Source organism: Amblyraja radiata, chromosome 28, assembly GCF_010909765.2.
Source record: "Amblyraja radiata isolate CabotCenter1 chromosome 28, sAmbRad1.1.pri, whole genome shotgun sequence".
NCBI lineage: Eukaryota > Metazoa > Chordata > Chondrichthyes > Rajiformes > Rajidae > Amblyraja > Amblyraja radiata.
The window spans coordinates 13,993,365-14,018,184 of NC_045983.1; the positions used below are offsets into that span (position 1 = coordinate 13,993,365).

The 24,820-nt window shown below is 50.0% G+C and overlaps 1 protein-coding gene across 1 annotated transcript in view; it reads left to right on the top strand.

Annotated features, from left to right (window-relative positions):
* LOC116988866 (solute carrier family 13 member 5-like) overlaps positions 1-24,820 on the top strand; it is a 49,674-nt gene that overhangs the window by 19,147 nt on the left and 5,707 nt on the right. Inside the window, exons 6-10 of the mRNA XM_033045858.1 lie at positions 2,371-2,493; positions 2,959-3,162; positions 9,466-9,581; positions 10,305-10,435; positions 23,688-23,849. Coding sequence (XP_032901749.1) covers positions 2,371-2,493; positions 2,959-3,162; positions 9,466-9,581; positions 10,305-10,435; positions 23,688-23,849 — 736 coding nt within the window. The remainder of the gene's footprint in view (positions 1-2,370; positions 2,494-2,958; positions 3,163-9,465; positions 9,582-10,304; positions 10,436-23,687; positions 23,850-24,820) is intronic.

A 24,820-nucleotide genomic window follows, 5' to 3' on the forward strand; every position in this document is an offset into this window, starting at 1 on the left:
CGGAGGAACTGAAGGAAATTCACATTAGGCAGGAAATAGTGTTGGGTAGACTGATGGGACTGAAGGCTGATAAATCCCCAGGGTCTGATGGTCTGCATCCCAGGGTACTTAAGGAAGTGGCTCTAGAAATCGTGGATGCATTGGTGATCATTTTCCATTGTTCTATAGATTCAGGATCAGTTCCTGTGGTTGGAGGGTAGCTAATGTATTCCCACTTTTTAAGAAAGGCGGGAAAGAGAAAACAGGGAATTATAGACCAGTTAGCCTGACATCGGTGGTGGGGAAGATGCTGGAATTAATTATAAAAGATGAAATAGTGGCACATTTGGATAGCAGTAACAAGATCAGTCCATGTCAGCATGGATTTACAAAGGGAAAATCATGCTTGACTAATCTTCTGGAATTTTTTGAGGATGTAACTTGGAAAATGGACAAGGGAAAGCCAGTTGATGTTAGTGTACCTGGACTTTCAGAAAGCATTTGATAAGGTCCCACATAGGAGATTAGTGGGCAAAATTTAGAGCACATGGTATTGGGGGTAGGGTACTGACATGGATAGAAAATTGGTTGGCAGACAGGAAACAAAGAGTAGGGATTAGCGGGTCCCTTTCAGAATGGCAGGCAGTGACTAGTGGGGTACCGCAAGGCTTGGTGCTGCGACCACAGCTATTTACAATATACATCAATGATTTAGATGAAGGGATTCAAAGTAACATCAGCAAATTTGCAGATGACACAAAGCTGGGTGGCAGTGTGAACTGTGAGGAGGATGCTATGAGAATGCATGGTGACTTGGACAGGTTGGGTGAGTGGGCGGATGCATGGCAGATGCAATTTATTGTGGATAAATGTGAGGTTATCCGCTTTGGTGGCAAAAACAAGAAGGCAGATTATTATCCGAATGGTGTAAAGTTGGGGAAATGGGAAGTACAAAGAGATCTGAGGGTCCTTGTTTATCACTCACTGAAAGTAAGCATGCAGGAACAGCAGGCAGTGAAGAAAGCTAATGGCATGTTGGCCTTCATAACGAGAGGAGTTGAGTATAGGAGCAAAGAGGTCCTTCTCCAGTTGCCCTAGTGAGACCACACCTCGAGTATTGTGTGCAGTTTTGGTCTCCAAATTCGAGGAAGGACACTTGCTTTTGAGGGAGTGCAGTGTAGGTTCACGAGGTTAATTCCCAGGATGGCGAGACTGGGCTTGTATACTCTGGAATTTAGAAGGATGAAAGGTAATCTTATTGAAACATGTAAGATTGTTAAGGGATTGGACATGCTAGAGGAAGAAAACATGTTCCCGATGTTGGGGGAGTCCAGAACCAGGGACCACAGTTTAAGAATAAGGGTTAGGCCATTCAGAACAGAGATGAGGAAAAACTTTTTTACCCAGAGTTGTGAATCTGTGGAATTCTCAGCCTCAGAAGGCAGTAGATGCCAATTCTCTGGATGCTTTCAACAGAGAGTTAGATAGAGCTCTTAAAGATAGTGGAGTTAGGGGATATGGTGAGAAGGCAGGAACGGGATAGTGAATGTGGATGATCAGCCATGATCACAGTGAATGGTGGTGAGAGTAAAGGCCCAGTGTTGACAAACGCTCATCATAGATTAACCCACTCATTCCTGGGATCACTCTTGTAAACCTCCTCTGCACCCTCGCCAAAGCCAGCACATCTTTCCTCAGATATGGTGCCTAAAGAGTGGCTTCGGTCCTTTCTCAAATTCTCCTGCCTCCAGTCTATTCTCATGCTGACAGTCCGCTCCCACAATGACCGCGTCATCTTGCGTAATCGGTAGCAGTCAATCCAATCTCAGGCCCAGCTTCCAGTCCTAGAACCAGAGGGCAGAAACCAAGATGGTGGCAGGCAACAAGGAGTGAGTTGTCCCAGTCTCCCAGCCAAAGTCCGTCCCTCCATAACAGTAGCGGAACTGGCATTCTCTTCCTCCCGTCTCTCGTCCCTCCCCTTTCTCTCTCCCTCCCCCTCTTTCTTTCCCACCCCTCTCCTTCCCCTTTCTCTCTCCCCTCTCCCACCCCCCTCTCTTCCTCCCGTCTCTCTCCCTCCCCCCCTCTCTCTCTCTTTCTCTCTCTCTCTCTCACTCTCTTTCTCTCTCTCTTCCCTCTCCACTCTCTCACTCCCTCCCCCTTTCTTCCTCCAATCCCTCTCTCCACCTCCCTCTCTCTACCCCTCACTCACCACCCCTCTCCAGCTCTCTCACTCACTCCCTCCACATACTCACTCCCTCGCTTCCCTCGCTCCACTCACCCTCCCTCTCTCCCTCGTCTCTACCTCTCCTCTCTCTCCCTCCCCATCTCTCTCTCCGAGGGGGTGATGGAACTCGATGATTCCCTCCTGATTGGGTGCTTGTGGTTTTGAAGGATCTTCCCCGACAGTGGAGATATAATCAACTTTGCCTCCTGGTTTGGCTTTTCCTTCCCGAACATGCTGATCATGCTGACCTGCTGCTGGCTCTGGCTGCACCTGCTGTTCCTGGGAGTGAAGTGAGTGACACCACGGAGCGGGAACCCTGGCTAGTCTGTTACCGAGCTACAGCCCATTGCTTTTGGTTCAGGTCCTGTGTGGATGAGCATTCACCAGGTGGGCAGGGTGCGACGAGGCGGGAGTGGAGGAGGGGCCTAGTGACAGGTGAAGCCTGATCTGCGGGTGTGGAGCAGGGGCCTAGCGGTAGGTGATGTCTGCTTGTGTGAAGGAGGGACCTAGCGGCAAGTGAAGCCTCCTCTGCGGGTGTGGAGCAGGGACCTGGCGGCAAGTGAAGCCTGCACTGCGGGTGTGGAGCAGGGGCCTAGCAGTGAATGAAGCCTGTTCTGTGGGTTAAACCAGTCAGCGTGGACCCAGGGGACCAGAACTACCCTCAGGGTCACCTCGTCCCTGCCGGGAATGATGGGGAGCAGAGCCTGTAAAAGCCTCTCAGTGTTTTTTGTTTGTTTCACCCGCATTTTTCGAAGGTTCCAGAGTTGTCGTAGGAAGAACTCGCCGGTGGAGCAGGCGGCCTACGGCATTATCCAGGAGGAATACCACAACCTGGGACTCATGTCCTTCGCTGAGAAGCTTGTCCTCATCCTCTTCGTCCTGCTGATAACCCTCTGGTTCACCAGGGACCCCGGCTTTGTGCGCGGCTGGGGCTCCCTCTTCAACAAGAAAGGCAAGAAGTAAGTCCCAACATCGGACACAACAGCAGCTAAAGGACACACAGTGCTGGAGTAATATCTATCTCTGCCTTAAAAATATCCATTGACTTAGCCTCGATAGCCTTCTGTGACAATGAATTCCACAATTTGTTTGTCCCATACCCCTGACACCGGCATCTGCAGTTCCTTGTTTCTGCAGTTCAACAACAGTTCTAGACCCTTCGGCCCACCATGTCAGTGCTGACCATAGGTCTGAGCTGATCCGTAGACGCATGGCTCCCATTTTCTACTTTACCTACAACAAGGTGTTTTGATTCCACAATCACAATTAACATTGATTTGCATTCATCAAAACTGCTGTCTGTGCAGTTTACAAACCAGATTCAGATTCAGATTCAGATTCAACTTTAATTGTCATTGTCAGTGTACAGTACAGAGACAACGAAATGCAGTTAGCATCTCCCTGGAAGAGCGACATAGAATATGACCCTCAATGGCCCTCAAAAGACAACAATGTCAACCAGCAATGAAAACATCCCAACATTTACTCTGTCATGCCCCTCTGATGATCTTGCATGTTTAAATCAGGTTACCCCTAATATTTCTAACCTCCAAGGGCACAGTGGCACAACGGTAGAGTTGTTGTCTTACACTGCCAGAGACCAGAGACGTAGGGAGTTTGTACGTTCTCACCGTGACTGCATGGGTTTTCTCCGGGAGCTCCGGTTTCTGCCCACACTCCAAAGATGTACAGGTTTGTAGGTTAAATTTACAGGAAAGAACTACAGATGCTGGTTTTAAACAAAGATAGACATTTTGGGTCAAGGTCTGAAGAAGGGACTCGACCCGAAATGTCACCTATTCCTTTTCTCTAGAGATGTTGTCTGACCCGCTGAGTTACTCCAGCTTTTTGTGTCTATCTCAGGTTTGTACATTTCTCTGCCTTAAAATATATCCATTGAATTGGCCTCCACAGCCTATTCAATGGCAAAGAATTCCACAGATTCACCACCCTCTGACTAAAGAAATTTGAACTCCTCCCTAAAGGCCGAAGGGCGTGTTTTTAAATTCGACTAAATTAAATTATAAAATTATCCATTGAGGCCTCCATGGACTTCTGTGGCAAAGAATTCCACAGATTCACCATATTCTGACTAAAGAAATTCTTCTTAATCTTTTTAATGGCCAAAGGCCCTGTTTCTAAACGAAACTGAACTATAGGCCCAACCTGTCCAGCCTCTCTTGATAGGACGATCCTCTCAGCCCAGGATTTAGCCCGGCCAATCTCCCTTGGACTGTCCCCAGTCCTACCAAAGCTGCACGGTATTCCAGCTGCGTTGTATCTCAACAGCTGTATTTTCCAGCTGTGTTGTATCTCACCAACACCCTGCACAACTGGAACTAAACCTCCCCCAACAGAAAACAAAATGCTGGAGCATCTCAGTAGGTCTGGCAGCATCCGTGGAAAGAATGGTCGCTGTTTTGGTCAGGACTCTTCTTCTGTTTGAAGAGGAGCCTCAATGCGAAACATCGTCTGGCCATTCCCCTACACAGATGCTGTCTGGCCTGTTGAGTTCCTCCAGCACTTTGTGTTTGGCTCCAGTTTCCAGCATCCGCTGTTCCTTGTCTCCCCATTCTTAACCTCCAACCCTGTGCAACAGAGGCCAAGAGCTGTTTATTTTCATAACGAGCTGGACCTGATCGCTGCTGTTTGTGCTTCATGTGCTGAACAAGCCATTCCTGCCGAACTTCACTCACCGTCACTCTTAGTTTAGATAATAATCATAATCATCATCTGGCTCTTGATTCCATTTACCTCACACCTCCTTCCATTTGCCACTCTTGCTAACTTAATCTATGTACAGGGTATATCCCACAGCAGTATCCTCATCACCACAGGCCCTTCCACCAACATTTGTATCAGCCCATTTGGAAATGTTACATACTGTTCCTTTCACCAGACCATGAATGTAAATAAGGAGCAATTGTGGCAAGACCTGTTCCCTACAGTTGACCTTCCTATCCCCCTCCCCACCAAGACACACACACTGCCCCCTTCCCGAGAAACACACACACTCTGCCCCCCCTGGTCTGCCCCCCCCCCCCTCAATCAGAGTCTTGCATGTACACACACACTTACACTCACTCACTCACTCACTCACTCACTCATATATACATCTATAAACATATATACAGGTACACAGACACACACCCCACAATGACAGATTACATTAAAATAATAGTAGTGTTGGTAATGATGCCCTGTGTTGCTCTGGGGCAGACCCCCACTGTCTCCAGCGGGAGTGGTTGGGGTGGGGGTCCTTTGGCTGGTGTGGAACGGGGCGGTGCAGTGGCAGAGGGGGTTAGGGGTGGGGATGCAGGGTCCACACCCGCTCCCACACAGTTGCAGTCCTGTGACTGCCTGTCTCTGCCTCCCACAACAAGCTGCCAGGTCGTAGTGCCGGGCAGTGGCCGGGTGCCAGCATTGTAAGCTGGCCTTGCCCACTCTACCACCCAGACAGTCTCATAGCCCAGAGCTGGAGTGGGGAGATTCTGAGTCTCAGACTCAGTGCCCTCCCCCAGCTTGGCAGCGGAGCCAGGGCCGGAACAATGAACAAGGCAGCGATTCAATAGACTGGGAGCTCATCTAGTGTTAGTGGGGGGTCTGGGAACCAATTAGTGCTGAACACACACACACACACCCACACACACACACACATGCCCACACACACACCCACATGCCCACACATGCACACACACATGCCCACACACACACACACACATGCCCACACATACACCCACACACATGCCCACACATGCCCACACACACACACACACATGCCCACATACACACGCACACACACACACACAAACACGCACACACGCCCACACACACGCCCACACACACACACATGCCCACACACACACACACACGCCCACGCAATTGCACACACATACATGCCCATACTCACACGCATACACGCAACACACGCCCACACACACACACACACACACACACACACCCACACACACACACACACGATCACACACACGCCCACACTCACACCCGCGCACACACACGCTCACTCACACACACACATAAACCCACAAGCACATGCCCCCACACACACACACACACAAGCTCACACACACGCACACGCCCACACACACGCACACACACACACGCACATGCTCACACACACGCCCACACACACGCTCACACACATGCCCACACACACGCCCACACACACACACAAACACACACACGCCCACACACACACGCCCACACACTTGCACACACACACACACACACATACACACAAACACTCGTGCGCATCCACGCACATACGGATACACACACTCATACATGCCCACACACACACATCCGCACGCATGCACACACACATACACGCTCACACGCACACACATTCACACGCGCGCACACACACACACACTCACATGCGCGCACACACACGCAAGCCCACACGCACATAGAAACATATAAACATAGAAAATGGGTGCAGGAGTAGGTCATTCGGCCCTTCGAGCCTGCACCGCCATTCAATATGATCATGGCTGATCATCCAACTCAGTATCCCGTACCTGCCTTCTCTCCATACCCCCTGATTCCCTTAGCCACAAGGGCCACATCTAACTCCCTCTTAAGTATAGCCAATGAACTGGCCTCAACTACCTTCTGTGGCAGAGAATTCCAGAGACTCACCACTCTGTGTGAAAAATGTTTTTCTCATCTCGGTCCTAAAAGACTTCCCCCTTATCCTTAAACTGTGACCCCTTGTTCTGGACTTCCCCAACATTGGGAACAATCTTCCTGAATCTAGCCTGTCCGACCCCTTAAGAATTTTGTAAGTTTCTATAAGATCCCCCCTCAATCTTCTAAATTCTAGTGAGTACAAGCCGACTCTATCCAGTCTTTCTTCATATGAAAGTCCTGACATCCCAGGAATCAGTCTAGTGAACCTTCTCTGCACTCCCTCTATGGCAAGAATGTCTTTCCTCAGATTAGGAGACCAAACCTGTATGCAATACTCCAGGTGTGGTCTCACCAAGACCCTGTACAACTGCAGTAGAACCTCCCTGCTCCTATACTCAAATCTTTTTGCTATGAATGCTAACATACCATTCGCTTTCTTCACTGCCTGTTGCACCTGCATGCCTACTTTCAATGACTGGTGTACCATGACACCCAGGTCTCGTTGCCTCCCCTTTTCCTTATCGGCCACCATTCAGATAATAGTCTACTTTCCTGTTTTTACCACCAAAGTGGATAACCTCACATTTATCCACATTATACTGCATCAGCCATGCATTTGCCCACTCACCCAACCTATCCTTGCAGTCTCTTAGCATCCTCCTCACAGCTAACACTGCCCCCCAGCTTCGTGTCATCTGCAAACTTGGAGATGTTGCATTTAATTCCCTCGTCCAAATCATTAATATATATTGTAAATAGCTGGGGTCCCTGCACCGAGCCTTGCGGTACCCCACTAGTCACTGCCTGCCATTGTGAAAAGGACCCATTTACTCCTACTCTTTGCTTCCTGTCTGCCAGCCAGTTCTCTATCCACATCAATACTGAACCCCCAATACCATGTGATTTAAGTTTGCAAACTAATCTCTTATGTGGGACCTTGTCGAAAGCCTTCTGAAAGTCCATACATGCTCACACACACACCCAAACACACATGGACAGACACAAACACGGCCACACACACACACGCCCACACACACACACACGCCTACACACACACGCCCACACACACGCCAACAGGCACACACACACATGCTGACACACACACACGCCCATACAAATACGCACACGCCCACACACGCTCACACACCTGCTCAGACACACACGCCCATACAAACATATACACACACATACACATATACACACACACTCACATATATCCACACACACATACACAAGGGTTGGGGGATCAGGAGATGAGGTGATCAGGTGAGGGGGGTGGGTGACGAGGCAGATAAGGGGTGTGGTGGGAGGGGGGGGGGGGGGGGTAAAGTCCAGCCTTATCCCCCGCTCCTGGATCCCAAAAGAAATGACTGAAGTTACAAAGTGAAAGTGGTGGGACCGTGCCCGTGCTCAGCACCGCTCCATTCCCAGGCTCTCCCTGTCCCGCCTCATAACCCTTGGTTAGCTCCCAGTCTCCATCACACCGGGCAACCACACCCTGGGCAGAGCGGGAGATACTGAGGACACTCAGCAGGTCAGGCAGCGTTTGCAGAGCAAGGACAGGGTCCCTCCCAACCTCGCTCCCTATCCTCCCGCTCCCCTCCCTACCCTTTCCCACCCTTCCCTCTCCCACCCCCTTCCCTCACCTTCCCTCTTTCCTTCTGTCTCCCTCTCCCTCCCTGCCTCACTACTTCCTTCCCCCTCTCTCCGTCTTCCATCAGCATAGACTCGATGGGCTGAAGGGCCTGTTTCCAGACTGTATCACTAAAGTCTAAAGCCTTAACGGTAGTATGATATCTGCCTCCACCACCACCCCTGGCAGTGTGCTCCAAGCACCCACCACCCTCCAAGTGAATATATGTGCCCTGCAATCTTTTTTAAGCTTTGACCCTCTAATGTTAAAGCCATGCCCTCTAGTCTCTTACATTTCCAGCCTGGGGAAAAGGTTCTAACAACTACCCAGTCTTTGCATCTCATAATATTATAAACCTCTGTCAGACTCCCCTCAATCTCTAGCACCTCGGAGAAAACAATTTTGTTTAACGAAGTTTGTCCAACTCTGCTTAGAGCTGGTACCCTCTAATACAGGCAGCATTCTGGTAAACCTTGTCAGCACCCTCTTCAAAGCCTCCACATCCTTCCTGTAATGGGGCGACCAGAACTGCACACAATACTCCACATGCAGCCTCATTAAAGTCCTATACAGCTGCAACCTGACTTCTTCACTCAATGGCCCGACCAATGAAGGCAAGCATACCGTACACCTTCTTTATCACCATCTCCTGTGTTGCTACTTATAGGTTTCTGTAGACTTGAACCTCGAGATCAATCCACCAACGGTGCTGTTAAAGATCTTGCCGTTAACTGGACACTTTCCCCTTACATTCGACACCCAAAGTGCAACATCGGACACTTGCTCGGATTAAACGTGTGTCATAAAAATGAACTACAGATGCTAGTTTATACCAAAGTTTAGACACAACAAGCTGGTGTAACTTAGTGGGTCAGGCAGCATCTCTGTGCCCACCACTCCTGTGGTGCCCACCCTGCCTCTGGTGGCCTGGACATGTCCTGTCAGCTGCACACTAACCGACCTCTGTTTATTTCAGGTATGTCACTGACGCCACAGTGGTGATGTTCATCACGTTCCTCATGTTTATAATGCCGTCTCACAGGCCACGGCTCAAGGGCTGGGCCTGGAAGAGGACAGTGGAGGCTGAGCCAGGTAGGTGTCTGCCAGAGGACCAGTGATCGGGAGCACAATCCATCCGTTTGTGCTGTGGCCCCAGTGTGGGGAGGTGCAATGCTCAGTTTCTCTGTCCAGTGGCCCCAGTGTCTAAAGGCCCAGTGCCCAGATGTTTCTCTGCCCAGTGATCCCATTGTCTGAAGGCTTAGTGTCGAGGCCATCCAGGGGCCCAGTGCCCAGAGGTCTCTCTTCCCAGTGTTCAAGGGCCTATTGTCCATCCAGGGGCCCAGTGTTCTCAGGACACCGTCCAGAGGTCCACTATTCCCGGTTGTCCCATAGTGAGTTGTGGCTTCAGGTAGAGTGGCCTCACTCCGCCCACTGACCTCCATCACAGAGTCATCGAGCTGTACAGAACGGAAACAGGCCCTTCAGCCCACATTGTCCATGCTGACCAAATTGGCATCCTGGACTGGGTCCATTTACCTACATTTGTTCCATAACTCTCTCAATCCTTCCTATCCACATATTGAGGCAGTACAGTGGTGCAGCTGGTAGAGCCACTGCCTCACAGTGCCAGAGACTTGTGTTATGCGTAAGGAAATTGGGAACATCTGGGAAGAGGACATTTTACGGCATTGGGTGGACACTTCTGTACCGTGAGGGTAACATCACTCAGACAAGAACCCTTGCTCACAATCCCAATCCCACCACCTCTGCCCTGCCACTAATACATTGGCCATGCTGTGCTTCCTTCCTCCACAGGTGTTGACTCCAGGGAGCGGAAGGTTCACCGCTCTGGCCGACTGTTGGAATGGAAAGAGGTCCAGCGGAAGCTGCCCTGGAATGTGGTGCTGCTGCTGGGAGGAGGCTTTGCCCTGGCCAAAGGATGTGAGGTAACACTGACAACTAGACAAGTCAAGTCAAGTCAAGTTTATTTGTCACATACACATACGAGATGTGCAGTGAAATGAAAGTGGCAATGCTCGCGGACTTTTGTGCAAAAAGACAAACAACCAAACAAACTATAAACCCAATCATAACACACATATACCTTTACATAATAAATAATGGAAGGAAAAACGTTCAGTAGAGTTAGTCCCTGGTGAGATAGGCATTTACAGTCCGAATGGCCTCTGGGATTAAACTCCTTCTCAACCTCTCTGTTCTCACCGCATGGCAACGGAGGTGTTTGCCTGGCCGTAGCAGCTGGAACAGTCCGTTGCAGGGGTGGAAGGGGTCTCTCATGATATTGTTGGCTCTGGAGTTGCACCTCCTGATGTATAGTTCCTGCAGGGGGGCAAGTGAAGTTCCCATAGTGCGTTCGGCCGAACGCACTACTCACTGCAGAGCCTTCTTGTCCTTGGCAGAGCAATTCCCAAACCAGATGGTAATGTTCCCGGACATGATGCCGGTCCCAGCGATCACACACTCGCGCCCTCTCACCATCGGTTTCACAAGCTTCAGGAATTCAGAGGTCATTCCCTCTTCACCCATCTCCCGTTGGGCAGAAGATATAAAAACTTGAAAGCACGTACCACCAGTTTTAGGAACAGCTTCTTCCCCAATGTTATCAGACTACTTTACAGGCGTCTCATACGCTAAGGATATGTTCCTGATCTTCCAATCTACGTTGTTGCAGCCCTTGCATTTTTTAAATCTACACTTTCCCTGCTGCACTATAATTCTGCACTTTGTTTATTTCTCTGCACAATCATTTCTACTTCCATTCCCATCCCTGGCAGTGTGATCCAGGCACCCACCATTGTGTAAAAAAATTGCCCTGCACATCTCCTTTAAACTTTGCCTCTCTCACCAATGCCCTTGAAATGGGCGGGGCAAAGTTCAAGGGCAGATGGGCTGGGTCAAAGGTCAGGGTTGGAGACAGGATGGGGCGAAAATCAGGGGTGTAGAGGCCAGGTTGGGAGGGGTGGACGTGGCTGGGGATGGGAGCTCTGGCTCACAGACACAGGAGGGTGCTGGGCTGCAACAGTGTGAGCAGAAACTGTCAGAATAAAAGGACCTATCATTAGAAAGGAGATGAGGTATTCCTGTGTGGGAAAGAACTGCAGATGCTAGTTTAAATTCACCACCCTCTGACGACAGAAATTCCATAGATAGATGCAAAATGCTGGAGTAAGTCAGCAGGACAGGCAGCAACTTTAGAGAGAAGGAATGGGTGGACACAAAATGCTGGGTAACTCAGCGGGTGAGGCAGCATCTCTGGAGAGAAGGAATGGGCGACGTTTCGGGTCAAGACCCTTCTTCGGACTGATGTCAGAGGAGGGGGCGGAGACAGACTTGTAGGAGAACTGGAATAGGGAAGGGATGGAGAGAGAAAGCAGGGGCTATCTGAAGTTAAAAAAAGAATGGGTGACGTTTAGGATCGAGACCCTTCTCCAGAGATGCTGCGTGTCCCGATGAGTTACTCCAGCATTATGTGTCTTCCTGAGGAATTTCTGCAGTCAGAGGGTGGTGAATCTGTGGAATTCATTGCCATACACGGCTGTGGAGGACAAGTCAATGGATATTTTTACGGTGAAGATTGACAGATTCTTGATTCGTAAGGATGTCAGAGGTTATGGGGAGAAGGCAGGAGAATGGGGTTGAGAGTGAAAGATAGATCAGCCATGATTGAATGGTGGAGTAGACTCGATGGGCCGAATGGATTAATTCTGCTCCTATGACCTATGAACTGTTATGGACGTGAAATTATGAAAGAGGGGGGATTGATTAAGTATTAACAGGGCGGCACGGTGGCGCATCGGTAGAGTTGCTGCCTTACAACGCTTGCAGCACCAGAGACCCTGGTTCAATCCTGACTACCGGTGCTGTCTGTAGAGTTTGTACGTTCTCCCCATTACCGCAAGGGTTTTATCCGAGATCGTTGGTTTCAAAGGTCTTTTATTGTCAAGTGTACCAATTAAGGTACAGTGATATTCCTATTACCATACAGCCATACTAAAAAAAAAGCAACAAGACACACAACTGCATAAGAGTTCACATAAACATCCAACACAGTGGTTTCCATCCTGTACTCAGAACTGCTGTAGCTTTGGGAGCAACAGCAGCAGGAGTTTAGCAAGTGATACGACTGATTGGCTCTAGCCCAAGTGGGAGGAGAGAAGTGAAAACAGTTAAAGTAGAGGCCAAGGACAGGCAGACTTTACTCAGAACTGCTGTAGTTTTGGGAGCAACAGCAGCAGGAGTTTAGCAAGAGATACGACTGATTGGCTCTAGCCCAAGTGGGAGGAGAGAAGTGAAAACAGTTAAAGTAGAGGCCAAGGACAGGCAGACTTTACTCAGAACTGCTGTAGGTTTGGGAGCAACAGCAGCAGGAGTTTAGCAAGAGATACGACTGATTGGCTCTAGCCCAAGTGGGAGGAGAGAAGTGAGTCAGTGCCGGGAAAACAGTTGAAAACTGAGGAATTTGGTTTGTAAATCAGGCAATTTATCAGTCAATTTAAGCAAGATGGCTCTTGGGGAGCGGCAGTGAGGAGCGGCCTTGTGAGGGAAGTGTGAGTCTTTGGCGAGGAGGCTGCTGAGGAGAGGAGACCACGCAATACGCTTGAGAGGTAGAGACGAAAGAAGGAGATGTCAGGCAAGCTGATTCAGTGCGATGCTTGCAGTATGTGGGAGGTCAAGGACACCGCTGGTGCCTCAGGCTGCTACAAATGTGAGAAGTGCATCCAGGTAGAGCTCCTGAAGGGCCGTGTTGGGGAACTGGAGAAGCAAGTGGATGACCTCCGGTTCGTCCGAGAAACGGAGTCGTTCCTCGACAAGTCCTACAGTACAATTGTTACACCTAAGGTACTGGAAGAGAGAAGGTGGGAGACAGTGAGAATGGGAGGGAAGCATGGAATGCCAACGTCCCCGGGTGTTGTACCTCTTGTGAACAGGTTCACCCACTTAGAAGCTGTCGGGACAGAAGAGGTGTTTACACTGGGCGGTGGACTGGCTTGTGATGCGAATAGGGCTGTTGAGCCAAAACCAAAAAGGCCTAAGGCAGGCAACGCCATTGTAGTGGGAGACTCCATTGTGAGAGGTACGGACAGGGGTTTCTGCGGCAACAGACGGGATGCGAGGATGGTGTGCTGCCTTCCTGGTGCCAGGATCCAGGATGTCACGGACAGAGTGCAGAAAATCCTCAAGGGCGAAGGTGAACATCCGGAAGTGGTAGTGCATGTCGGCACAAACGATGTCGGAAAGAAGGGGATGAATATTCTGCAGCGTGACTTTAGAGAGATCGGAAAAATGCTGAAAAGCAGGACCTCCAGGGTTGTTATCTCCGGTTTGCTTCCAGTTCCTCGTGCTGGCGAGAGCAGGAACAGGGAGATACGGGACCTGAACGTGTGGCTGAGGAACTGGTGCACGGGGCAGGGATTTAGATTCTTAGATCACTGGGATCTGTTTTGGGGTACGGGGGGAACTGTACAAAAGGGACGGATTGCATCTTAACAGGTGTGGGACCAGCATTCTGGCAGGCAGGTTTGCCACTGCTACACGGGTGGTTTTAAACTGAATAAGGGGGGTGGGGTGTCGAATGGGATAGTGGAGGATGGAGTTAAAGGGAAAGGGTTTCTTAAATGTGTGAGCGTAGAGACAGAGTGGTGTAAAATGAGGGTAGAAGCAATAGGTAGCAAGGTGAAAAGTAAAAGTGGCAGGCAGACAAAACCAGGGCAAAAATCAAAAAGGGCCAGTTTTCAACATAATTGTATAAGGGGTAAGAGTGTTGTAAAAACAAGCCTGAAGGCTTTGTGTCTCAATGCAAGGAGCATTCGTAATAAGGTGGATGAGTTGAATGTGCAGATGGCTATTAATGACTATGATATAGTTGGGATCACGGAGACATGGCTCCAGGGTGACCAAGGCTGGGAGCTGAACATCCAGGGATATTCAATATTCAGGAGGGATAGAGAGAAAGGAAAAGGAGGTGGGGTAGCGTTGCTGATTAGAGAGGAAATTAACGCAATGGAAAGGAAGGACATTAGTTTGGAGGATGTGGAATCGGTATGGGTAGAGCTGCGAAACACTAAGGGGCAGAAAACGCTGGTGGGTGTTGTGTACAGGCCACTTAACAGTAGTAGTGAAGTTGGAGATGGTATCAAACAGGAAATTAGAAATGCGTGCGACAAAGGCAAAACCGTTATAATGGGTGACTTCAATCTACATATAGATTGGGTGAATCAAATTGGCAGGGGTGCTGAGGAAGAGGATTTCTTGGAATGTATGCGGGATAGTTATCTAAATCAACATGTAGAGGAACCAACGAGAGAGCAGGCTATTTTAGACTGGGTATTGAGTAATGAGGAAGGGTTAATTAGCAGTCTTGTTGTACGTGCCCCCTTGGGCAAGAGTGACCATAATATGGTTGAGTTCTTCATTAGGATGGAGAGTGACATTGTTAATTCAGAAACAATGGTTCTGAACTTAAAGAAAGGTAACTTTGAGGGTATGAGACGTGAATTGGCCAAGATTGGCTGGCAATTAATTCTAAAAGGGTTGACGGTGGATATGCAATGGAAGACATTTAAAGACTGCATGGATGAACTACAAAAATTGTTCATCCCAGTTTGGCAAAAGAATAAATCAGGGAAGGTAGTGCATCCGTGGATAACAAGGGAAATCAGGGATAGTATCAAAGCGAAGGATGATGCGTACAAATTAGCCAGAAAAAGCAGCATACCAGAGGACTGGGAGAAATTCAGAGACCAGCAGAGGAGGACAAAGGCCTTAATTAGGAAAGGAAAAATAGATTATGAAAGAAAACTGGCAGGGTACATAAAAACTGACTGCAAAAGTTTTTATAGATATGTGAAAAGAAAAAGATTAGTTAAAACAAATGTAGGTCCCTTGCAGTCAGAAACAGGTGAGTTGATCATGGGGAACAAGGATATGGCGGACCAATTGAATAACTACTTTGGTTCCGTCTTCACTAAGGAAGACATAAAGAATCTGCCGGAAATAGCAGGGGACCGCGGGTCAAAGGAGTTGGAGGAATTGAGTGAAATCCAGGTTAGCCGGGAAGTGGTGTTGGTTAAATTGAATGGATTAAAGCCGATAAATCCCCAGGGCCAGATAGGCTGCATCCCAGAGTACTTAAGGAAGTAGCTCCAGAAATAGTGGATACATTAGTAATAATCTTTCAAAACTCTTTAGATTCTGGAGTAGTTCCTGAGGATTGGCGAGTAGCAAACGTAACCCCACTTTTTAAGAAGGGAGGGAGAGAGAAAACGGGGAATTACAGACCAGTTAGTCTAACATCGGTAGTGGGGAAACTACTAGAGTCAGTTATTAAAGATGGGATAGCAGCACATTTGGAAAGTGGTGAAATCATTGGACAAAGTCAGCATGGATTTACAAAAGGTAAATCATGTCTGACGAATCTTATAGAATTTTTCAAGGATGTAACTAGTAGCGTGGATAGGGGAGAACCAGTGGATGTGGTGTATCTGGACTTCCAGAAGGCTTTTGACAAAGTCCCACATAAGAGATTAGTATACAAACTTAACGCGCACGGCATTGGGGGTTCAGTATTGATGTGGATAGAGAACTGGCTGGCAAACAGGAAGCAAAGAGTAGGTGTAAACGGGTCCTTTTCACAATGGCAGGCAGTGACTAGTGGGGTACCGCAAGGCTCAGTGCTGGGACCCCAGCTATTTACAATATATATTAATGATCTGGGTGAGGGAATTGAAGGCAATATCTCCAAGTTTGCGGATGACACTAAGCTGGGGGGCAGTGTTAGCTGTGAGGAGGATGCTAGGAGACTGCAAGGTGACTTGGATAGGCTGGGTGAGTGGGCAAATGTTTGGCAGGTGCAGTATAATGTGGATAAATGTGAGGTTATCCATTTTGGTGGCAAAAACAGGAAAGCAGACTATTATCTAAATGGTGGCCGACTAGGAAAAGGGGAGATGCAGCGAGACCTGGGTGTCATGGTACACCAGTCATTGAAAGTAGGCATGCAGGTGCAGCAGGCAGTGAAGAAAGCGAATGGTATGTTAGCTTTCATAGCAAAAGGATTTGAGTATAGGAGCAGGGAGGTTCTACTGCAGTTGTACAGGGTCTTGGTGAGACCACACCTGGAGTATTGCGTACAGTTTTGGTCTCCAAATCTGAGGAAGGACATTATTGCCATAGAGGGAGTGCAGAGAAGGTTCACCAGACTGATTCCTGGGATGTCAGGACTGTCTTATGAAGAAAGACTGGATAGACTTGGTTTATACTCTCTAGAATTTAGGAGATTGAGAGGGGATCTTATAGAAACTTATAAAATTCTTAAGGGGTTGGACAGGCTAGATGCAGGAAGATTGCTCCCGATGTTGGGGAAGTCCAGGACAAGGGGTCACAGCTTAAGGATAAGGGGGAAATCCTTTAAAACCGAGACGAGAAGAACTTTTTTCACACAGAGAGTGGTGAATCTCTGGAACTCTCTGCCACAGAGGGTAGTCGAGGCCAGTTCATTGGCTATATTTAAGAGGGAGTTAGATGTGGCCCTTGTGGCTAGGGGGATCAGAGGGTATGGAGAGAAGGCAGGTACGGGATACTGAGTTGGATGATCAGCCATGATCATATTGAATGGCGGTGCAGGCTCGAAGGGCCAAATGGCCTACTCCTGCATCTAATTTCTATGTTTCTATGTTTCTATGTTGTGTAGGGTAGTGTTAATGTGCGGGGATTGCTGGTCGGCAGGGGCGGAAATCCCGGGGGGGGGGTCAGGGGGGCACGTCCCCTCATGATTTGAGAGGTCGGGGACAATGTCCCCCATGTTTTGTAATACGGATTTTGAAATTCGGTGAAAAAAAATCTATTAACATTTTCCTCTTTTCGCGAGATAGTGGGGGTGGGACTGATGATTGAGGGCGCCGATTGGACGAGAGAGACGTTAGTCAGCAGGCAGTGGGGGGGACACATGATGATTCAGCGCGATGATTGGTGGAGGGAGGTGTCGGTCAGAGGCGGAGGTAGGGGGGTGGGACTGAGGATAGAGCGCAATGATTGGAGGAGGGAGATGTCCTGGTGGAGCAAAGATCGTAGAGCGGAGCTTGAATAGGCCCGTTCGCGGGGCCGTTCATCGCCCGGCGCAGCTTAAAATCAGCCGCGGGATCTTCCATCGTCCCACGGTCAAATTGCTATGTCAAGGCGATCGAGGTTCCCGATGTTTAAGCGGGAACTTCCATCCCCGCCAGGCGATGGAAGATCCCGCAGCCGATTTTAAGCTGCGCTGGGCGATGAAAGGCCTCGCGAACAGGCCGATTATAGCCCCACGATTTGGGGCGGACGAAGCTGCTGTTGCTGCAGTTCGGAGTAGGTCACTTTAAAGGAGTGATACCTGACACACTGTAACCTTTACTAAGTGTTTATTAAAGCACATGGCACACACGTCCCAGCACTGACTGCATCCAGCCTTCAGGCGTACCGGGACCAAGTGAGAGGAAACAAAGGGAGGATATCACAGTTAAACTAATATGATGGGGCGTGGTTAGTGGTGATGAGGTAGCTACATTATAGGTTGCATGCATAAACCATCTACATCCTTCCCCTTACAAATTAAACAAGTTACGGCAATGGCAGGTTGGTTATACAGTACCTGCAAAGCTATACGAAGTCTCCGTATCGAGTCGGAGGTTTGACAATCCGACCCGAGCGAGTGCGCACAGCACCCTCACCCTCCCCACCCGAAAGAATAGGAGGGACAGGAACAGGAGGGAGAGAGAAGGCGGGTGGAGACCCAAGCTTGAAAGGGGAACCGAGAGGCACAGGTGAACCAGGTGAAGCAGAAGGGGTGGAATGAGCAGAAGTCGGAGAGAGTGAAGACCTGACAGGGGACGACCGGGCCGGAGAGGCGAACCCTGGAAGAGCAGGGGGAGGAGACCGAGGCAAGCGGACCGACCGGGGCATGCAGGGAGCAGAGGGTAAGTTAGTGGAGGAAGGCTCGACACGCGATGGAGGGGCATACGGAACCGCAGGAGGTGGTTTGGGCTCGTTGACCGCCAACAGGTGCTGGCGGCTGCGCCGGTAGATAGTCCCCTCAAAATCCACCAGGTAGGACCGTGGCGAATTGTCGACCCCGACCACGGTAGCGAGTCGGGAGAAGCCGGTAGACGTCTGCAAACGGACGACCTGGCCAGGCAGCAGTGGGGATAGGGGGCGGCAGGACTTGTCGTGCGAGTGGCGCTGGATTTCGTGCTTCTGAGCAATCCGTTGCTGGACAGCAGCAGGCTGCAGGACTTTAGGCATCAGGGACTGCTGGGTGATCGGCATCGGAGGGCGAATAACGCGGGACATGAGGCGTTGGGCAGGGGATGGCATTGTACTGTCCCTGGAGATATTCCGAAGGTTCAACAGACCCTGATAGAAATCACCGTTGGAGAGACGGGATTGTTCAAGCAGGTGCTTTGCACTGCGGACCGCACGTTCAGCCAGTCCATTGCTCTGCGGGTACTCCGGGCTGCTGGTGAAATGATTGAAGTTCCACTTCGCAGCGAAAGCTTGAAATTCGGCACTGGTGACCTGGCGGCCGTTGTCGGTCTGCAACTGAACCGGGGAACCAAACGTGGCGAAATGACGTCGGAGCTTACTGATCAACATCTCCGAGGTGATGGCAGGGAGAAGGTCCACCTCAAACCAATTTGAGTAGGAGTCGACCAACACTTCCACGCCACTCGAAAATATCAGCAGCCAGCGAAGACCAGGGCATGTCAGGGGCAGGCTGTTGTAGAAGCGGCTGTCGCTGCTGATGCGGGGCAAGAGAGTTGCAATCTGGACAGGAGGCCACCCTGGCCTTGATGTACTTTGCCATGCCCGGCCAATAATATTGTTCCTGGGCATGCGAGATGGTGGCATCTGCCCCGGGATTCCCCATATGGGCAGCGTTGAAGTACAAGCCGTACAGCGAGGCAGGGACGACCACCTTGTGTCCCTTGATGATAATGCCGTCCCGGAGCACCAGCTCATCGCGAACCAGAAAAAAAGGGTGAAGGCCAGCAGGCAATGAAGCCCGTTTGATAGGCCACCCACGCTTGATAACAGCAGCAAGCTGTTGCAGGTCAGGGTCGTTAGCGGTGTGCTCAACCAGGCACTGGAGCAGCTTGGAAGGGACGAAGTTCACGTTCAGTACCTGTAGGTCTGCCTGCTCGAAGGGATGCTGGTCGCAGGAGGTCCGGGGGGCCCGGGACAGCGCGTCAGCCACATGCATCTCGGTGCCCCTCTTATAGACGATTTTAAAGTCAAACCGCTGTAGCTGTAGCATCATCCGCTGTAGCCTGGCTGGAGCGCTGTGTATAGGCTTGTTAAGGATCATCATCAGGGGTTGGTGATCCGTCTCTACAGTGAACCTGGTGCCAAAGAGGAAGTCCTTAAACTTAGAACAGGCAAACACAACTGCCAGCAGCTCCTTCTCTATCTGCGCATAGCGCTGCTCTGTGTCCGTCATTGTCCTAGAGGCATAGGAGATAGGCTGCAACGAACCATCATCATGGGGCTGCAGGCAAGCAGCACCCAGTCCAAAACGAGAAGCGTCGCACGTTACCACAACCGGACGTAGTAAATCAAAGAACTTCAGAGTAGGTGTGCTGATCAGCTTCTTCTTTAGTAGGTCGAAAGCCTGCTGGTGGTGTGGAAACCAGGACCAAGCAATGTCCTTTTTAGTAAGTTGTCTCAGGGGTGCGCTCAGCTCGCTGAGGTCAGGGATAAACTTGCCCAGATAGTTGACCATACCCAGGAAGCGCTGTAGACTGGTAACATCAGTCAGGGCAGGCAGATCGGAGATGGCGCTGGTCTTTTGCGGGTCGGGCTTTAACCCGTGGGCCGTGAAAATGTGGCCAACATATGGGACCTCAGGCACCCGGAACCTGCATTTTGACTGGTTCAGCTTTAGATTGATCTGTCGTGCGCGGTCCAGAATCTGTCAGAGGTGGCAGTCAAGTTCAGCCACATCCCTTCCATAGACCAGAATGTCGTCCATAATAATCGCACAGGGCAGACCTGCAAACAATTGTTCCATAGAACGCTGGAATACCTCACTGGTGGAGTTGATGCCGAACGGCATCCACATAATTTTAAACCTGCCGAAGGGTGTACCAAATGTGGTCAAGTCCGAGGAGCGTTTGTCCAGGGGTATTTGCCAAAATGAACTCCTGGCATCGAGGACGGAAAACACCGTGGCTTGTCCGACCTGGGCGGCAACATCTTCAACAGTCCTCATAGGGTAGTGGGGCCGCTTAATCGCCAGATTCAAGTCCTTAGGGTTGATGCATACCCGTATTTCATTCTTCCCTTTCTTCATTGTGGTGACCAAGGTGGAGACCCATTCGGTGGGATCGCTGACAGCCTCCAACACTCCCATGACAACCATATTCTTCAGCATAGCCTCCACCTTACCCTTCATGGCGAACGACACTCTGTGAGGTGGGCGGATCACAGGCACCACGGAGGGGTCTGTTGCGATTTTATACACAAGCGGCAGCTTTCCCAACTTGTCGTCGAACAGGTCCGGGTACTCGGATAGTAGATCCATCACTGCTTGCACATCGTGGACCGTATGGTCGAAGGACACCAGACCAAGATCCTGGCAGGCCTGGTTGCTCAGTAGAGTTACACAGTCGCAATCCAGAATAAAGAACGACAGGTCACGGGATGATTTCTGTAGCACACAATGGAAGGTCGCCCTCCCCACAGGTGTTAGCTCCTCTCCCCCATAGGCACGCAAAACAGAGCGATCTGCAGTCAACAGCTCATTATCTCTTATCTTGTGAAACAGTGATGTTGACATTACGTTCACTTTTGCTCCAGTATCCAGCTTCGCAGAGAAGGACTTATTGTTCACGGTAATGAGCACAGATGGATCGGGGAGGCGAGATCGGCTGTGGAGGAGAGTGTAAACACTTGCATCTCCCATGGAATAGCTGAGCTCAGAGTCGGGGGCAGTGTCGACAGGGGACTGAGAATCCATCTCACTATCAACTTGCTGAAGGTTGTTTAGGAATTGTCTGGGAGCTGAGGGCACATTCCCACGGGACCTGCAGGCAGCTGCAAAGTGGTTCATTTTCTTACAATAATTGCAAGATTTTCCAAGAGCTGGGCACTGTGACTCCGTGGGGTGGACATAATTACAGTTGGGACACGTCTGAGAGCGCGGGACCCGAGATGTACGAACGGGCCGCGGTGGAGGGCGAAAGTTGTCCTGCATACGGCGTTGTCCTGCAACGCCAGTCAGATTTATGGCTCGGCTGTCAGATCCCCTCTGCCCATGCGGAGGGTTAACCACTTCGGCGATGCGGCACGCATGCATTGCTTGAGTCAGGGTTAGGTCAGGCCGTTGCAGCAAATCGGCACGTAGTTTCTGGTCGAGCATGCCAGTGACGAGAATGTCCCTGGTGAGCTGGTCGCGCATGGTCTCAAAACGGCACCGCTGAGCAAGGTGGCGCAGGTCAGCGATGAAACACTCGACAGGTTCATCCGGCTGCTGCTTCCGTGAGAAAAACCTAGCCCGCTCCAATATGCGGTTGGAGGGCAGGTCGCAAATCTCTGCAAACTTGCGCAAATCACATCGGCAGATTCAGCTGGCTTGATGAGCTGGTCGTTGTCATCCAGGACCGCTGGATCGTAGACGAAAGCCTGAGCTCTCTTCATGGCGTCGGGACCGGCCAGGTTAAGCAGGAGTGAGGCTTTGACCGCGGCTGGGTCATTCCGGTGCACAATGTTAACGAAGTGAGTGTAACCCATCACAAAAGTAGCCCATCGCTCCGCAATGTCAGCGTCAAAGACAAGGGGAGATGGCTTACGGCATGAGGATGCCATATCAGGGGAAACCCAACACTGGGCACTCAGGGGACAAATAAAAAGAAAACCGGTAAACGGGAGGCGCGCGTTTAACTAGCTGACACCGTGTAAAGGAGTGATACCTGACACACTGTAACCTTTACTAAGTGTTTATTAAAGCACATGGCACACACGTCCCAGCACTGACTGCATCCAGCCTTCAGGCGTACCGGGACCAAGTGGGAGGAAACAAAGGGAGGATATCACAGTTATACTAATATGATGGGGCGTGGTTAGTGGTGATGAGGTAGCTACATTATAGGTTGTATGCATAAACCATCTACAGTCACCAACCAGGTCAGCTCCCGCTGTTATTGTCCACAGGGCCCACAGCCAAAGCCTTGCGCCCGTGCATGTGTGTGTGTGAGCGCGCGCGCATGCGGGGTTCAAAAAATTGTGACCGCCCCCCCATGTTTTGATAGCAATTTCCGCCCCTGCTGGTCAGTGCAGACTCGGTGGCTGAAAAGCCTGTTCTGTACTGTATCTTTAAACTAAACTATAAACTAAGTATGAACTGTATAAACATGTGACAATAAAGTATCATTCATTGGGGTTGTGAGGGAAAGATAGATCAGCCACGATTGAATGGCAGAGTAGAGTTAGCCTATACTTCCCCTGTAACAAGAGGATTTCAGTATAGGAGTAAAGAGGTTCTTCTGCAGTTGGAAAGGGCTCTGGTGAGATCACATCTGGAGTATTGTGTACAGGTTTGGTCTCCTAATTTGAGGAAGGACATCCTTGTGATTGAGGCAGTGCAGCGTAGGTTCACGAGATTGATCCCTGGGATGGCGGGACTGTCATATGAGGAAAGATTGAAAAGACTAGGCTTGTATTCACTGGAGTTTAGAAGGATGAGTGGGGATCTTATAGAAACATATAAAATTATAAAAGGACTGGACAAGCTGGATGCAGGAAAAATGTTCCCAATGTGGGGCGAGTCCAGAAGCAGGGGCCACAGTCTTAGAATTAAAGGGGAGGTCATTTAAGACTGAGGTGAGAAAAAAACGTTTTCACCCAGAGAGTTGTGAATTTATGGAATTCCCTGCCACAGAGGGCAGTGGAGGCCAAGTCACTGGATGGATTTAAGAGAGAATTAGATAGAGCTCTAGGGGCTAGTGGAGTCAAGGGATATGAGGAGAAGGCAGGCACGGGTTATTGATAGGGGACGATCAGCCATGATCACAATGAATGGCAGTGCTGGCTCGAATGGCCTCCTCCTGCACCTATTTTCTATCTTTCTATGTATCTAACTACGAATGGCCTATAATTCCCCTACAACTTATGAACTGCCAACTGACTGAATCCCTGCCACTTCCTCCCCAGGCATCGGGCTTGTCCTTGTGGCTGGGTAGACAGCTGCTGCCGTTGAAGAACCTGCCGCCGTGGATCATCGTTGCCCTGCTCTGCATGCTCATTGCCAGCTTTACTGAGTGCTCCAGTAACGTGGCCACTGCCACCCTCTTCCTGCCCATCCTGGCCTCCATGGTACGTTTCATCTCCCCCTCCACCACAGGCAGTCGTTCCCGACATGAGAGGTGCGACGGGAATGTGGCGATCAGTTCCTCACGCTCACCTTGGGCAGGGTGCTCAGGTGAAGTTTATTATCACTTGTATGATTACAGTGAGCAGACACGAGGAACCGCAGGTGCTGGAGTCTACAGCAAAACACAAAGTGCTGGAGGAACTCAGAGGGTCAAGCACCATCTGTGGAGTGAACGACAAGAAGATGTTACAGTTTGGGACCCTTCTTCAAATTCAGACTCAGACTTCTTCATCTGAAGAATGGTCCCGACCCAAAACATCTTCTGTGCATTCCCTCCACAGATGCTGCCTGACCCGCTGAGTTTCTACAGTTTGCAGAAGCAAAGAACTGCAGATGCTGGTTTAGACCAAAGATAGACACAAAGTGCTGGAGGAACTTAGTGGATCGGGCAGCATCTCTGGAGAACACGCCGACCATTGATCACCATTTTACACTAGTTCTATCCAACTTTCACATCCACTCTCTACACACCTGGGACAATTTACAGAGGACATTAAACCTATAAACCTGCATGTCTTTGGAATGTGGGAGGAAACCGGAGCACCCGGATGAAACCCTCGCCGTCATAGGGAAAACATGCACACTCCACACAGACAGCACCCAAGGTCAGGATCAAACCCAGCTCTCTGGTACTGTGAGGTAGCAGCTCTATCTGCTGCACCTCTGTGCTAGAGGTTGGGAATTCTGTGCTTAACCTAACCTAACCTAACCCCGTGGTATATACTTGGCAGGTCGGGCAGCATCTGTGAAGGGAGAAGTGGTAAGTGATTTGTGTCTCTCACCCCCGGATCCTGTATCTTATAGATAATGGAAGGGCTTTGAGAATGTAGGCAACATTCTCAAAGCCCTTCCATTATCTACAAGATACAGGATCCGGGGGTGAGAGACACGAATCACTTACCACTTCTCCCTT